Source organism: Meriones unguiculatus, chromosome 19, assembly GCF_030254825.1.
Source record: "Meriones unguiculatus strain TT.TT164.6M chromosome 19, Bangor_MerUng_6.1, whole genome shotgun sequence".
In the NCBI taxonomy this organism is placed as follows: domain Eukaryota; kingdom Metazoa; phylum Chordata; class Mammalia; order Rodentia; family Muridae; genus Meriones; species Meriones unguiculatus.
Window position 1 is genome coordinate 30,501,329 of NC_083366.1, and position 16,765 is coordinate 30,518,093.

Below are 16,765 nucleotides of genomic sequence, written 5' to 3' on the forward strand. Positions count from 1 at the left end.
TCAAAATGACCCTGCTGCCTGCTTCCCTCCACAATGTTCAAGGTGTCCTCTCCCAAAGCCAAGGTCCCCATTCTGTTCAAATTTGGCCCTGCTGCCCTGGACTGACTCTCTTCCTCTGTGTACTCATGCCCATATCTTGGTACACACACTTTCCTGCTTGTGAAGAGCACTTCTGACTCTCCGTGCTCGTTACTGGCAGACCTCAGCTCAGGAGTGCTCCCTTGGATGGGCAGGTCTCTTCTGACCTACTTCTCAGAGAAAAATCTTATATTCTCTGCCCCCCAAGGCATTTGTATACATAATTTTTTACAGAACTCTTTCTTTTTCTCTCTCTCAAAGCCTTTCAGGCAAAAGACAGCAGGAAACGAGGTTGGATCTTTAGATCCATATAGACATTTTCTGGCCTCTAGAATTGTTACTTACTCTATTTTGCTGGATATGGTGTTTTTCTCCTATCTTGTGGCCTGAAAGTTATATACTGAATGACGACACAATTTTATCACTCTCTTGAAAGTCATAACAGAGCCTGAATATACTGGCTGACAGACAGTAAATACTTGATCAAAATGGAGGATGAAATTAAGTCACATTTAACATCTACAAGCAACAACTAGGGATGCTTGGTAAGTGTGTATGAAGGTATTTTAGTGGCATGAATACGTACCTTTCTGATAACTGGGTAACCAGGGAAGCTTGCCATAATGTAGTGGCTAGAAATGATTGATGATTTATCTACCAATCACTAACTGTAGTCTATCAATCTACCATCTATCCATCTATCACTAACAATATGTATCCTCATATAAACCACCCTTTTGGATGGCTAGAACAAACTCTGAGTGCTATTGAGTAGAAAAAAAAGAGGACCAGTAAAATGTGTAATTCTGAAAATACAACTGAAGGCAGTCATTAATCATTCAAAAGGCATGCCATTTGAGAATCTATCAAATGTGGTCTTTATGTGATCTGAAATATCACCAATACAAGTAGATTGGAAGGAAACTTTGAGTAACAATGAGCCTCCAGCTTAACAGCATGGTGTTGTTAAGAGGCACACTTAGCCAAGGGAAATTAATGTATCTGTCACAGTCCCCGTGCCTGTCTACTTCCTGACACACCTAAGGAGGTAAGTGACCCCAGTGGTTAGCTGCACTGTCCTTAGTCCTTGGCTAAAAGAAGTGATAAGTCCCTAGCAATATGCAGAACCCTGACAAGTCCTTACGAAATAGGGTTGACAATGAGGATGGGCTATACTCTTTCTATGAGCAATTTATCCTCTGAGCCTCAGCTTGTGAAAGAGCAAGATCAAGACCCCACAACACAGAATTTATAGCCAAAGCAATATATTCATTCATAAACAGCTAAGCCCTTTAGGTAACAGAAAATGTGTGAAATGTTAAGAAATTGGGCTATTTCTTCCATCTCACACAAGAAAGCCACTAGAATTAGATTGGATTTTGGGGGAGCATAACTAAGTCATGGGAGAAACATGGTGGGAAGAACTGAGCAAATGTAGGGTAAGTAGTGACCAAGAACCCCAGAAATAGCCCCATCTCACGTGAGTCATGCAGGTATTTCTGTAGTGAGAACAGCATTTATGGACAAGCGTATTCTAAAAAAGTAGTGATGACCCGATGAGTCTATTTTGTAAACACACACACTGAAGCAGAAACAAGGCGCATCGTATACTGTACTTTGGCAAAGAACTTGATTTCTTGCTCATACGGGAAATGTTCTCCTTTGCTTCTGCTGCTGCCATCTGTAGACAGGAAGAGATTTTAGGTCCATGTTGAACTTTCAACGTTATAAGAGATTCACCCCCCCAAAAAAAAAACACATAGCGTAGAACACCTTCCTAAATGTATCATCCCACCAAACAGAAGAGAAAGTGCCAACCAGAGGATAAGGGCTAAATTCAGCAATGTGATGAAAAGTCCCAGTTCTTTAAAAGCAACTGGGTCCAGATTAGACAGTCGCTGTGGGTACTCATATGGAGAGTTAGGAGCACAAATAAACCTTGGACCATCCGTGCTGGTTAATGGGCAGCTTGGCACGGCCAGACGTCCCTGAGAAGGGAGTCTCAACCGAAGAATGGCCTAGATCAAGTTGGCCGGTGAGGGTGCCTGTAGAGGACTATTTTAAAGGTGACCTGATGATGGAGGGCCCGGCCCACTTGGGTAGCTCCACACTCCAGGCGGGGTCGCATAGGAAAGCTAACTGAGCATAAGCCAGCCTTCCAACCAGCAGGCGCCATTCTCCATGGCTCCTGCATACCTGTCGTTTGTAAAGTTGGCTTCCCGATTGGGGGGGGACACTGTGCAGAATGGCAAGTCTGCTTTTGAGTTCCTGCCTTGACCTCCCACCGTGATTAATTCCTGTGGCCTGGAAGTAAAAGCTGAAACAAGGCCTTTCCCCGCTTAAGCCGTTGGTCAGAGTGTTTGTCATATCAGAAACAAAACTAGAACATTGTCATTGAGATACGTCAACAGAAAGTAGAAGATCAAAATGCCACATCTTCTGGGGCTCGCAGTGGTGGGGAAAATGGGCATATATTCTTTTTTAATACTATTAATTAATTAAATTTACATCTCTACCATAGGCCCCTCCCTCTTCTCCTCCCAGTCCTACCCTCCCTCCTGTATCCTCTCCCCCCTGTTCCTCAGAATAGGAGAGTCGCCCTACCCAGACACCCAACTCATCTATTCACATGAGGACTGAGTTTGTCTTCTTCACCTGTGGCCTGGTAGAGAAGTCCCATCAGGAGGAAATGTTCAAAAAGCAGGTAACATAGTCCATGTCAGAGACAGCCCCTAACTAGTGGGCCGACATGAAGCCTACGATGCCCATCGGACTTATCTTCTTGGGGTCTGTGCGTTGTAGTATGATTATCTTCTAATATATGACTAAAATCCACTTATAAGTGAGTATATACCATATGTGTCTTTCTGGGTCTGTTACCTCACTCAAGATGATCTTTTCTAGTTCCATCCATTTGCCTACAAATTTTATGATTTCCTTGTTTTTAATGCATGAGTAGTATTCCATTTTTTTTTTAAATGTACCACAGTTTCTTTATCCATTCTTTGGTTGAGGGACATCTAGGTTGTTTCCAGTTTCTGGCTATTACAAATAATGCTGCTATGAACATGGTTGAGCAGATGTCCCCTTACATGGTAGAGCATCTTTTGGGTATATGCTCAGGAGTGGTATAGCTAGGTCTTGAGGTATGGCTATTCCCAGTTTTCTGAGAAGGCACCAGATTGATTTCCAAAGTGGTTGTACAAGTTTGTACTCCCACCAGCAATGGAGGAGGGTTCCCCTTTTTCCACATCCTCTCCAGCATGTGTTATCACCTCCGATTTTGATATTGGCCATTCTGATGGGTATGTTATAGAATCTCAGAGTCATTTTGATTTGCACTGCTCTGATGATTGGGGACATTGAACATTTCTTTTAAGTGCTTCACCACCATTCAAGATTCCTCTACAGAGAATTCTCTGTTTAGCTCTGCAGCCTCTTTTTCCCATTGGATTATTTGATTTGTTGGTGTTTAGTTTCTTGAGGTAGGTTTTACAGCAGTTTTTGATAAAGATGGGCTTGAACTCTAAGGCTTCTGATATTTTCAGTCATTTTTTTAAAGTTAACTTTAAAACTAGCATGCAAAGTAACAGTTCCATTACAACACTTCCACACATTAGACTTTGTTCTCATTTCTTCCCCTCTCCTACTGCCCTTCCATATCCTCCTTGCTCCTCCCTTTCACAGGCATATTTCATTGCTCTTTTTCACTTGCACATCTACCAACTCTGAGGCTACTGACCACTTGGGCCAGGAATGAGGAAGAGAGTCAGGATGTTAATACTCAGCTGCAAAATTAGGATTCTTCTACAGAGCAGAGGTACCCTGACCTATGTCAAAAGAGGATTTTCTGCGAGAAACAAAACCACTCTGATTTCCCCAGGGTTTAGAGCATAAAAGACACAGGCTCAGAATCGATTGTCCTTAGCGTGTTTGCTCGGAAGGCAGGCTCCTTTACCTCCTTCACGTATGCAGAGGTCTGTGCAGACACACACAGGAAAGGTAGTAAGAATCTAAACAACCCTGTCAACATGCAGCACTTTGTCTAGAACTAAAAGTTTCAGAGATGAACATCAGAATCCAGACTGAATAAGGCTCAAAGTGGCTTGTGCTAGGAAAAACAAAAAAATTTTGCTATCAGAAATAAGAATGATGATATATGCTTTGGCAAATCTTAGGTATAAATTCGGAGTAATTTTTTTTGGAAGACAGATGGTATTTTACAATATCAGGAGAAGAAAAATGATGTTATTTATTTTTGGTGTTTTGGAGGGGAGTTAGTTACAACTGTGCAGCGGCACAGAAAGGCCCCTTGAAGAAACTCTCATCACCAGAGGGTTCAAACTTTCAGTACTAAAATGCTGTTCTTAGCTGGGTGTGATGACACAGGCTTTAAAACCCAGCACTCAGGAGGCAGAGGCAGGTGGATCTCTGTGAATCCAAGACCAGCCTACTTGATATAGCAAGCACAGGGCTAGCCAGAGCTGGCGACATAACAGGACCCTACCTCAAAAAACAAAATAAATGAACAACAAGAAGAAAAAAAAAATCCCCCTTTTATTGGAAATATGCATCACCAAAAAAGTTTTCGAATACAGTGTTATGTTAAATACCAAGAAGCTCAAGCGTGAACAGTCCCTGGTCACCCCAATGCTGAAGATGTTTGGTTCAGAAAAAAAAGGCCCTTTGTGCCAGACAAGTACTGGAAGTAACCAAACTTCCCATCAGGGTGTGAGAAACGTGTTGTACACTCAGACAAATGTGGATTTAAAATTCTCAAATGTGATGCATTTTCCAGCAACGTGATGGCTACCAGCTGTTACACACGCCTTTGCACTGAGATGGACAGGACGTGGAGGCAGCCCCATCTTCTACGCTTTGGACGCCCTGGTACTGAGAACGCGGGGCAGAGCAAGAGCTGAGTGAGGAGGAGCAAGACCAGCTACGCTACGTACCAAACTCCAGGATGTACTGATGGGCCTCGTCCACGTAGCGGATGAGCTGCTGCAGGAAACTGTAGGCAAATCGCTTCTCGATGGAAGGTGTGTCCAGATCCAGGTCCTTGAACCCTCTAGGACAGCAAAGGTAAATATAAGAGGGCGCATATATGTATAGATGTGATCTCTCAGAAAACAAAGTTGTACTTCGAAAGCTACACATAAAATTGAAGGGGACATAATACTCCTGCTACTTATGACAAAAGGCGGGATTAGCTATAAAGAATATGTGCATCCAATATAAAACTAAAGAGAATCACTCCACCGCTGGGTGTTAAAATGTTGCATTTATGCAAACAGGAAGTGGTTCTTTTTTTCTTCCTTTTTTTAGTTAGAGATTTTGCTGAAATGATGGAAAGCAGCTGAATGACGTTACGAAAATAACTTAGGGAACAGAAGGCTAAGGGCATTCATGTCTCTGGCATGAGTTGTGATGGTTCAACTGTCCACTTGATACAACACAGGACCACCTGGGAGAAGAATCTCATGGGAACTTCTAGACAAGTTTGGCCTATGACCACGTCTGTGGGTAACTGTCTTGGTTCCCCTAACAGATGTGGGAAAACTAAGCCTGAAAATGGGTGGCCTCATTCCAAAATGTTTGGGGGCCCTGTGTTGTGTAAAAGGAGAACGTTTGCTGAGCACGAATCGTACGTGCATTCATTTTTCTCTGTTCTTGACAGTGGTGCGACCAACAGCTTCAACCCTCTGCCCTTGTGACTTCTCTGAAGATGGACTGCAACCTAGAACTGTGAGATGGAATGCATGCCTTCTCCTTTAAGCTGTTTTTGTGAGGTGTTTTACCACAGCAACAGAAGGGAAGCTAGGACGTGTACTTTGAACATGCTAAGCAGCGGCCCCCAGTCAGGGCACTGGGCTCATTTTCATTTGGAGACCCAGTGAACATTCGGAAAGAACATGAGATGGGCGTCCACTTGCCTGGATACAGCGTAACCACTGATCTGTAGGAACTTGAAGATGTCCTGGGCCTTCTCTCTGTCTTTGGCTTTCTCTTTAGCTGTCAGTGTGTCATAGGGCACTAGGAGGGGGTGGTTTCCTCCTCCTAAGAGATCAGCAAGAAAAATAAATAAATAACCCACACACTCTTAGATGACATCCAGCCAACGGTACATGGGCCTTCTAACAGGCATTTTAAGCCTGAAAATACATGTATTTGAAATATGAAAAGCTGATTACATCTGCCTTCACCGCGGAAGGAAAACAAAAAGCCAAGGGGCATTCTTTATGTAGGCAGAGCCTTAATTTGACAAGCGATAATAAAGAATGAAGCAGTTCAAAACTGGGGAGAGATTTTTAAGACAAGCTCCAGGGTGATGGTTCATTTTTCTGTTCTAAGGAGAGAGGAAAAATGTCTTCAACAAGTAGTTCTTGTGACACCTTCTGGATCACGGTATACATATAACTACACGCAAAATGCATGTAAGCTTGCTAAGTTAAAAGTTGGTCGCTATTGGGTATCTGATATTTGAAGAATTAAACGCTTTCAGCCAGTAGCTTCTAGCAAGATCCTGGATATCCTATACATTTAGAACTTGTAGAAAACAGGTATAATTTTAAAAAAATCATAAGAATTGGCCAGCTATGGGACTACATGCCTGTAACTCAGCACCTGACAGGTGAAGGCAGGAGCATCAGGAGTCAGAGGTCATCCTTAGCTATATACATCGAGTTCAGTTCCACTCTGGGTGACACGAGATTTCGTCACAAAACAAGATAAGAGAACTCATAAGGAGGGGCGAGGGCACCGCTAAATGGCAGTCTGACTCTGGGGACCCCACCTTGCTCTTCCATCCCTCATTTTTTCCCCACTGGCCACATAGGTGTGGGTGCGTTGTGTGGAAAGAAAGGATCTAGAAGAGTTCCCAGGATGCTACTTGAAACATGCCAACAGCTTGCTCTGACTTGTGAACTTGTTCATATGAAAAGAAAGGAAAGCTCAATCCTTGTCTCCACAGTGCAGCCCCACGGCTCAACATATTCCGAGTGATGGTGAAAGTGGAGAGGGAATTGCAAGCCAAAACCTTGTCACTGGTTTGGGGTTCTGCCACTAATTTCAGGACTTTAATTCTGATTCTATTTTTTTTTCTTCCTCTCTCATCATTAGCACATCTCAGTATTAAGCCCAGGGCCTTGTGCATCCTAGGAAGCCCTGAGCTGCAATCCCAGGCCTCATTCCTCTTTCTCCTAATGATGCACGTTTCTATTATGGCATCTTCTTCTCACTTAACCTTCCATACACTTCTCCAGGGCACCAAACACCGGTGTGCTCAAAATAAAACTTTCTCCAGGTTTTTCTAAAGTAAATTCATCTACAGATATAATTACACAATGGTGTAAAAAAAAAATCAGAATGGGCAGAAATGAAACTGTTGAGGTTCAATGTTGAATCACCGGGCGCTGCCAAACTTCACTGCTGGAAGTGACACACAGAGAGAAACACACACACACACACACACACACACACACATCGACACATAAAAATAACATACACAAATATGTATACACATATACAAACATACACAAAAATGTGTACAAGTTAAGGCCAAATGAATAACAATGCAAGAAAATCTTGGTACAGAATTCATTAGCTTGAATAATATATTTATGTAAGTAAATTATAAAAATATTTCATTAGTATTTTGGTACTTTTTAAAGAGAAGAAATGGGAGCAAGGCAATGACTCAGTGGTTAAGAACACCCACTACTTTTCCAGAGGACAAAATCGGTTCCCAGCACCCACACCACAACCACCATCTGCAAGCTCAGCTCTATAAGATCTAATGTCCAGTTCCTTCCCCTGTGGGCACTGCATTCACATACACAAATAAATAATAATGTTTTAAAAACACTATTTTACAAACATTTAAAATAAAGAGGAGAAAAGAAAGCCAGTAACGCAGGAGCCTGAGTCAAGAGGGTTACAGCCTAGTTGGGCTACAGAGAAAGTTTACAGCCGGCCTCACATCTCATAGTAACTCTGTCTCAAACTCAAAGGTAAAAGGAGGGCTGAGGACATATGTCCCTGGAAGAAGGTGTCTCTAAGGCCTAGAATGCACAAGGCTTGACTGAATTCAATCCCAGCACTAAAAATAAAGCTAGAGAGAGTGAGAAAAGAGCAAACACAAGCATGAAGATGGTATAACATAACTAGTGTAAACAAAAGGAGGAGTCTGACATGGGGAGGCATGAGACAGGCAATAGTTTGGCTAAACATGAGGATCGTGGTCAGAGGCTAAGGAATATAACACACTGACAACCAAGTGTCTAGCACTTTGATACTAATTCAGATATTTGAATGGTAGTATAAATCCAGATAGCATTAAGAAACAAAGAAGGGGGAAACATCATTAAAATACAAGGAATACACACTAACAGTAAGGAAATTGGGTTCTTGTTGGAATCACATGCAAGCACATTTGAAAACATTTTTTTTACAAGGAAAGCATGGTGAGGTTTTAAGCAAAAGCGACAACCTACTTCATGGGCATCCTTCACTCCTATAGTAAAATAAAAAACTCTCGGTGTTTTTAAAATATACGTCTCTAGGAACTACTACCTTTGGATTCCAGCTCTATTTTCTTCTTCTTGGCCCATATATTGTGGTAGTTTTCAGCCATCATTTCTGCCATAGCCTACAATGTACAAAATATTGAGGAGTCAACTGACACTTCAGTGAAAGAGGACAAAGCTGTCTTCTCAGGTGGAGACGTGTCTTAGAGGAACAGAGCAGACTATCAGTGCTGAGATGAACCTAAAAGGTACTCAAATGCAACACTCTTCATAGGGAAACCCAATCCCACAGAACTTTAATGATCTGAGAAATTACACAGTAAATATCTCCACACCGTGGATTTGATGGGAATAGCCTTCGTTATTCATTATGCTTAAAATGTATCATTTGCTAATTCAACAATGAAGCTTTATATAGCATGTGGGTATGTACAAAAAACACACAAATACAAATTTGTGTTTTAGCTCATAAAGTTTTATAAAACAACCTGTACCTTCTTAAATAATGAATAGTAACAACATCATATGGACAAAGATTTTACTTATAGGTCATTTGTGTCTAACCCAAGTGAGGAGACTTAGAAGAAACAATGTGATCTTTTCTGGGGCCTTGTGAATTTTGAGGGAAAAATTCTAACATTCGTATGCTCTCTCATAGTCAAGATTACAATGTCATTTTAATTGGTTCCTAATGAGCAAGAGTTTTAAGAGTACACCAAATGTTTTAACATGTGAAGTTAACATTTTAGCACGTGAAGTTAATCCTTAGTTATCTTGAACGAACACTAATCATACCAAGAGCAACATTCTACGTTGACTTGATCACTTAATCTCTACGGAAATAAGTTTTCACCTTTCATTCAAATTCCAAGATACATTCCCTAATGATACAGAGCAGACAGGGCTACAGATGGGACAAATGGAATGCAATCATTTCCTTAGCTGAACACCTTAAACACGCATTCTTGAACACGAGCAATTAAGGTGGTCATCGCACAAAGTATTCATCATTACTTATTTATCTTTCCTCATGCAGTTTGATATCTGTGTGTGTTGGTAGCTCTGGTGACCAGAAAAGAGTGTCACATCCTCTGGACCTGAAGTTACAGATACTGTGAGCTGCTGATATTACAGGAATAAAGTCAGTTCCTTCAGGAAAGTAGCAAGTGCTCTTAACCACTGACCCATCTCTAGAGCCCCAAAGAAACATCTTTAGAAAGCTGAACAGTAGCAGCTTCATCCTGTGTGGTATTCACCAAGGCCCCCGTGAAGGCCTGAAACCTCAGATAGTCCTAGATCCTCAGTACAGTGTATACGTCTTCCCCCATGTACCCTGCAGTCCTGCAATGCTGCACTAGAGTTCATCACCCCTCCCACGCTCCATGCCTCAGGCCTCCTCTGTACCACTGAGCTTGCAGTCTGGGACCATCATAACACAAGGATAACAGAACACAAGCGCTGCCCTACTCTTACAGCCAGTCTGATGACACTGACATCTACTACATGGTTTAACCGAGGTCAATGCACAGAACATGAAGATACTGAATGCAAGATAGAGTCATGTCCAGGGTGAAACGGAGCAGAATGACAAGCAGTTCCATCGTGGGACTCAGAATCAGAAGGGTCAACTGCTGCAGGTACCCATTTCACGTTTCAGACCACAGGGAGTAACAGAAGGCATGAAGGACAAAACCAAGATGGGGACTTATGCCATCACCTTTCAGGGTGCTGGAAGGCCAGGTATGCAATAACCATAAACTCTACAGACTTTTCATATGATCGCCATGATTACAGTGCATGCTATAAACTGCACAGGAAAGTGTTTTAGCTTGCTTCTTATAACTGAAAGTTAGAGACTATTCTGACACCCTGAATACTTACATGCAGGTCTCGAGACAGGGTAACGTTGCTCATGTCGATGGCACGAGGGCTGTACCCATGTGCAGCGTCTATGGACACCTGGATGAGTCATTTAAAAAGGAAATAGCATCTCAGTAAGAAACTGCAGAAAGAGCCTTCAGAAACACATTGCAAGAATCAAGCAGTATTTTCTGAGGTAAGAGCAACAGGATAACTTCAAGGACACTTAAATTTAATTTTATTTGAAAGTCTCACACTCATTTATGGTTAAATAGTGAATCTTATTACCTCAGGGACAGATGGTCTAAAAAGTCAGCAGTATGTGATAAAACCCAATTCCAGCAGTGTTTCCCCGGCCAAGGGTCACTATGACCGTGAGCTTCCTATCAACCTTGGTTAGGTTCCTGGTTAGGTACCAGGAACCAAAGATTCCTTTACAAGCATGTTTGTGGGTCAGTTTGTGAAGATACGTAGGGGAGAATTCTGATTAAACAACTGTACCACGGAACATTTAATGGCTAACAAGAAAATCTTCAGTGGTCAGACTTGTCTCCTTTTCTACATTTTTGCTTCAAAAGCGCATGTAAATTTTTATTTTTACAGCTATAGATTTCTGCTGCTGCCAGCTCTCGTCAGAGAGGCTCCTTTTACAGTGGGTAGTGTGGCTAATACATAGATTCATGATTGATCTAGAACTGAGCCTCCTACACAGTTGTCTTTTGGACCGGACTTGGCCATTGCATACAATCACTCTCAGAGGATGTGGTTACTGGCACAAGATCAAGTGTGTCAACATCGCAGAACAGAGAGATTAAATACATGCATGGAATTTTCAAAGAATAAAAAAAAATTATTATTTAAAAAAAAGAGAGGCTAGAGAGATGAGATGGCTAGGTGCTTGCAGAAGCCCTGAATTCAGTTCCCACCACCCATGTTAGGGTATTGGGTAGTTCAGGATTGCCGACAGCTCCAGCTCTCAGGAGCCTGACATCCTCTTCAATTCTGTGTGTGTGTGCATATGTACACAGAGACGCACACACATAAAGATAAGCCAGAAATAAAGAGTGCATCTCTTTATCAACTTTCCCAGTTTCACTGTCATTCCATGCCTTGTCTCCATCTAACCAGGGAGGGAGACATGAACTCTGGGCCTTCTTTCAAATCTTAAGCTCCATCTTAAAATATTTCATCATCGTGCTATTCTCTTACCAGAAATAGTGCACGTGAGTCATGAAAGAAGACAGACAGCTAACTGATCTTTTCGTTTTTAACTCTATCATTGATCTTTCTCTGGCTCTTTCTGTGTCTGAGTGCCCCAATGTGTGCAGGCAGGCGTGCTTGTGTATGTTCATTAAGTGCATGAAAACATAATTGATAGTGAAAGTGTAAACTCCAGTATGACTCCACAGCTCCACAGGAGCTGTTCTCACTGCAGTGTGTGGAGACATCAGGCTGAGCACAAGCAAACAAGACAGCATGCTTGCATTCGTCTCTCTCTCTGCTCTTGACTATGGGTATGAGGTCATTTTCTCTCTCTCTCTCTCTCTCTCTCTCTCTCTCTCTCTCTCTCTCTCTCTCTCTCTCTCCTGCTACGACTTCCACAGTGATTGCTTGCAACCTGGAATTGTGAGCTAAGGTAACTTTTTTCTCCCTAAATCATTTTGTGTCAATACACTCTATCACAGTGACAGAAATAAAAGTGGATCAATCACCTGGCACAATCAGCTTCTCTTCCTTCCCCACTCAGCTGTCAATCCTTGTCATTGTTCGTCCTCTTGCACAGGTGTAATACAGATGCTGTATTGCATTGTAAGTGACATCTTGCTTGTATCTGAGACAACCTACATGTCCCAAGCCAAGTCACTTAACATTTTCAAAACTGTGTTTGCTCCCTACGCAATGGAGCTAACACTACGTACACAGCCTAGCTCAAAGGTGGGTGTGGCTTAGACAATGGGCAACAGCCCCTCACCACAGTGCTGGGCATACATAAGTGCTCCAGAACCTTGGCTGAGGGCTGCCCCTACTGTCCATTACCTCCGCTATCATTAGCACTGTTCTGATCAGTGAACACAACCAGAATATGAGAGTCACTGGGAGCCACAACTCAGCTACCTCAGTGACACAGAAGCCACTTTAACTATTGTTTCTTTGAAGCCCCCAGGACTCCTGAGCTCTTTAGCTCACTCAACAAAACTATGGTCTTACTGACACACCCTGGAATCCATGGCCACGCCAATATTTCATGGCCATTTCTCTCAAAACTCCACCCATTCTACCTCCGTGAGTTCATCTGACCTGGAACATGTGCCCCTTGAAGTCAGCAATGTTGATGTTAACGATGAACTTATTAGCAAGGGATAATCGTGGGTTAAATTTATAGCTCCTCTCGTTGCACCACCAGACTGCTTCAGAAAAGAGATACTACCGTTTGCTTGTTTGTTTGTTTGTTTTGAGACAGGGTCTTTCTCAGTTCTTTATGGAGACATGGATGCCCTTGAACTTCTGATGTTATGGCTCTGCCTCCCAAGAGGCAGATGGGTACATAGCTAAAGGGCAGAGTGCTTGACTAGCGTGTGTGAGGCCTTTAGTAGTAGTGTGGGAAAATGTGTGTGTGTGTGTGTGTGTGTGCACAAGTGCATAAAACCATAAACATATATGTTTGTGTGCATGTGCTTAAATGACACAAATAATTCATTTCTCGTTGTGATTGTCACCTGGCTTGTCTGGGATATGCGCCGAGTCCGGTTATAGAGGGCCATACTGTCTCCCTCCCGTGTCCTCTCAACTCTCCAGCCCCAAGCCAGCATTGTTTTCAAAGATTCCTTGATGGGCCAGCGGTAAATTTCTTTTTCCTAGGGGAAAAAAAAATCAAACGTTAGTGGTATTATGAGCCAAAAACGAAAATTCAAAATATTTAATGATTTGTTCTGAAACAAACTGCCTTCATTTAAAAATAAGCTGATTATCATTGGATATTTTTAAATAAAACCAAAAATAAAAACATTCAGGAGACGTGTAAGAAGCTGAAGTGTTACCTGACTAGGACTGCTAAGAGGAGAATTGACTCTCACAAGTTGTCTTCTGACCACTACACCACATACACACATAAAAGCACGCACGCACACAACACACACATACAAATATACGATTAAAATGGTTGAGAGAAAATAATAAGGATTTTAATAATAAAATACGAAACAAAAATTTTCCAAACATAATACTTTATAAATGTAAGGGAAAAAACAACAACAACAAAAAATAAAAAACCCTCTCACCTTTTCAGACAAGAGTTTAAATGGCTTCATTAGTGGCTGGATCTTGGAAGAATCTGAGTATGTTTCCCCATAAATCCATCCATTCGCCAACTAAAACAAATAAAATGTTTTAAAAAATAGTTTTACATGTAATTAATTTTGGTGATTTTAGATGTGCATGTGTTTAGCCGATGTTGGGTAAAAATTACCCTGAAGTGGATTACACCCTGCTAAATTGCCTTGAGCCCACTCTGCATCCCAAGGCAGGCCTTGGAATAAAAATTCTCCTGCCTCAGTATCCCAGGTACCTGGAACTACAAGCCCGTACCACATTGGCCTGGCGGAGGTCTAATTGTTAGCCAACTTAATTCAGAGCCCCCCTCTCCATGTTACTTCCAGTAATGTGTGCTAGCTAGTACATCTGGCCTTTTACATCGGTGTTGGGGATCCACACTCAGATAGTCATGTTTGCACAGCTAGTGCTGTACCAAATTAGGTCTCCCCACCCCTTTGAAGAGTCTTAAGCTTTGGTGAGTTTGTACTTTGTATACAGCTGTCCAAGCAGATCTGTGTAGCTTATTAAAATACAGAACACATCTACCAACATAAAAGGCTGGATATGGTAGCCAGCACATGTTGGTAACCTTAGCACTTGAGAGGACAGAGGCAAGAGGAATCTTGGATCTCCCTGTCCAGTCTGGCCAGTCTGACAAGTTCTGACCTCAGGGAGAGACCCCATGTCAGAAGCTAAAGTAGGCAGTGGCCCCTACATGCATAGACACACACATACATGTGCACACATGTTCAGGAGCACTTACAGGCACATGCACCCAAGTTAACAAATACATACAAACATGCACTCACAACACACACACACACACACACACTTTCAGTATTCATCTAATATAAATCTATCTATAAAAACCAGAGTTTGGATAAAAGGTAAATTTTTATTGTGGAGTCACCACTTTCTCCTGAAACCCCACAAACCAACACACATTTAGAAATGATGCTCAAAACTTAACAAACTGATCTTCAGAAATGCTAAAATTTCTAGAGTATGCCATGCTTTTACTACAAAGAAACTAGCAAAGTAGTAACACGAACAGCTTTTAAATAAATGTCCACTGCTAACTTGAACAATGTTCTGTCTTTAAAAGAGAAAGTTGGGGCTGGCAGTTTAGCACAGTGAGTACAAGTGTAGCACATTTGTAATCACAGAGCTTGGGGCAGTGAAGATGGGCAAATCCATCTAGCTGAAATTTCAATGTCTAGAGCCCCTGAGAACCCTAAAACAGAGAGTGATACAGTCGATGAACTCAACCTCTGACCACTCCCCGCATACATGTAAATGACTAGACACACATACACAGAAATATACACTATACACACACAAAAAGGAAGTTGGCATAACTGGGTAGATTTAAGCAGCACCCAGTCATTCACAATGACAGCCTTGAATGGTTAAGATGGCACTTGTAACCTTTACCTTGTCCATGGACCATTTATCATGGGAATGTTCTGCATATTTGTTAATGAAGTATTCTAACTTCTCAGGAATCGTGATGCTATGAGAAAAAGATAAAGGAAAAGAGCTTGGTGTATTACAGAATTCACAGACAATTTTATTCATAGATACTCAAAGCTGAGTAATACTCAAATTCCATTCAATTCATAAGTGTTAAAAAAAACAGTAGTAACAAACGATTGCTTCTTTGCATTTCCAAACAATGTAAGTCAAGCAGATCATGTTCTATCTATTCATCTCAAACTGAGACACCATTTATTGTGTTAATATAAAAAATAAACATAATAAGATATGTTAGTTAAGCTATATTCAAAGATGAAGACAATAGATTATACAAGAAAAGTGAAACAAACCCAAACCAACAGTCAGTAATTTTTAAAACATGCTTTTCTTTATACTTTTTCTTTGGAGTTACTCTGTCTTGAAAAACTGTGTTTGTTGAACTATGAATGAACAATGCTGTTTATTTCTGATCTGCCACGTTTTTTAACTTAATTTCGTAAAATCAGTTATATATGAATGCTTTTTTATATTAGTCCTCCATATAGATAACATTATAAATGTTACTAATTTGGGCTGTAGGAAAAAGTAATTAACAACTTATGCTTTATTGTTTGACAATATTTATTCTTGATTCTTTTCTTGTTTCAATGAGAATTTATCCCTTCGTGTCCAGCATGTGCAATTGAAGAATGGGTCTACTAATAAATGTTAAGACTTGTGAGCATCAAATGTGTCCAGGAATGAAGAACTGAATACATGTGCCATTCCTTAATAAATACAACTTACTAGAGCAGTTAACTTTGAGAATTGAGTTCTAGGTACAACCTAGAAAAATGAGATACTTTTCTGATCTTTAACGACAAAGTTATCAGTTAGTAACTGACAAACACATACCCAAGAAGCAACACTTTAAAGAAAAAAAATCATACCCAAGTAGAAATTACTCAAACCAGCATCTAACCCTATATTGAAGACTCTCCCTAGGGAGCATGCCAGTGTAAATTAGCATGCATGCTAACACTTGCTAGTTCATTTGACTTCATTGATCGACACCCAGACCACAATGTGGCTCTTCTGAAAACGCTAGGTCATTCTGTGTGTGACCAGACACTTACCTATGGAGTCATGTGACCCTGGGATGTTTTGGTGACTTACTTTGAAAGAGATATAAAGCACCAATTACATAATCCAAACACTTAGGGGTGGACTCTTTCCTCACAGGACTATAAAGTAGTATCAAGCATGTACTTTAAAGACATCCTTAGATTAATGGCACATCCCTTGGGTTGATTTTCTGATTGGTGTAGGGAGCTGAACCAGCTGGGAGCTGCTCTGAAGCCTCAAAGTTCAATCTCAGACTGATTCAGAACTGGTAGTTAATAATAAGCACGTGACTTGACTGTCTTGCTAACTAGTCTTGCCAAGTTACCACGAATCAGTAAACTAAGTGAAGAGGCAGCTTTTGAAGCTGTAGCCCTACTTGAACTTCAGACACATACATGAAGCACCCA

At 41.3% G+C, this 16,765-nt stretch overlaps 1 protein-coding gene across 1 annotated transcript in view; it reads right to left on the reverse strand.

Moving 5' to 3' along the window:
* The window catches only part of Ryr2 (ryanodine receptor 2), a 533,102-nt gene that overhangs the window by 114,946 nt on the left and 401,391 nt on the right, over positions 1 to 16,765 (reverse strand). Inside the window, exons 53-60 of the mRNA XM_060372656.1 lie at positions 15,213 to 15,291; positions 13,745 to 13,834; positions 13,184 to 13,321; positions 10,488 to 10,565; positions 8,653 to 8,728; positions 6,015 to 6,138; positions 5,034 to 5,149; positions 1,695 to 1,759 (exon numbers count right to left, since the gene is read on the reverse strand). Of these exons, the coding sequence (XP_060228639.1) occupies positions 1,695 to 1,759; positions 5,034 to 5,149; positions 6,015 to 6,138; positions 8,653 to 8,728; positions 10,488 to 10,565; positions 13,184 to 13,321; positions 13,745 to 13,834; positions 15,213 to 15,291 (766 nt within the window). The remainder of the gene's footprint in view (positions 1 to 1,694; positions 1,760 to 5,033; positions 5,150 to 6,014; positions 6,139 to 8,652; positions 8,729 to 10,487; positions 10,566 to 13,183; positions 13,322 to 13,744; positions 13,835 to 15,212; positions 15,292 to 16,765) is intronic.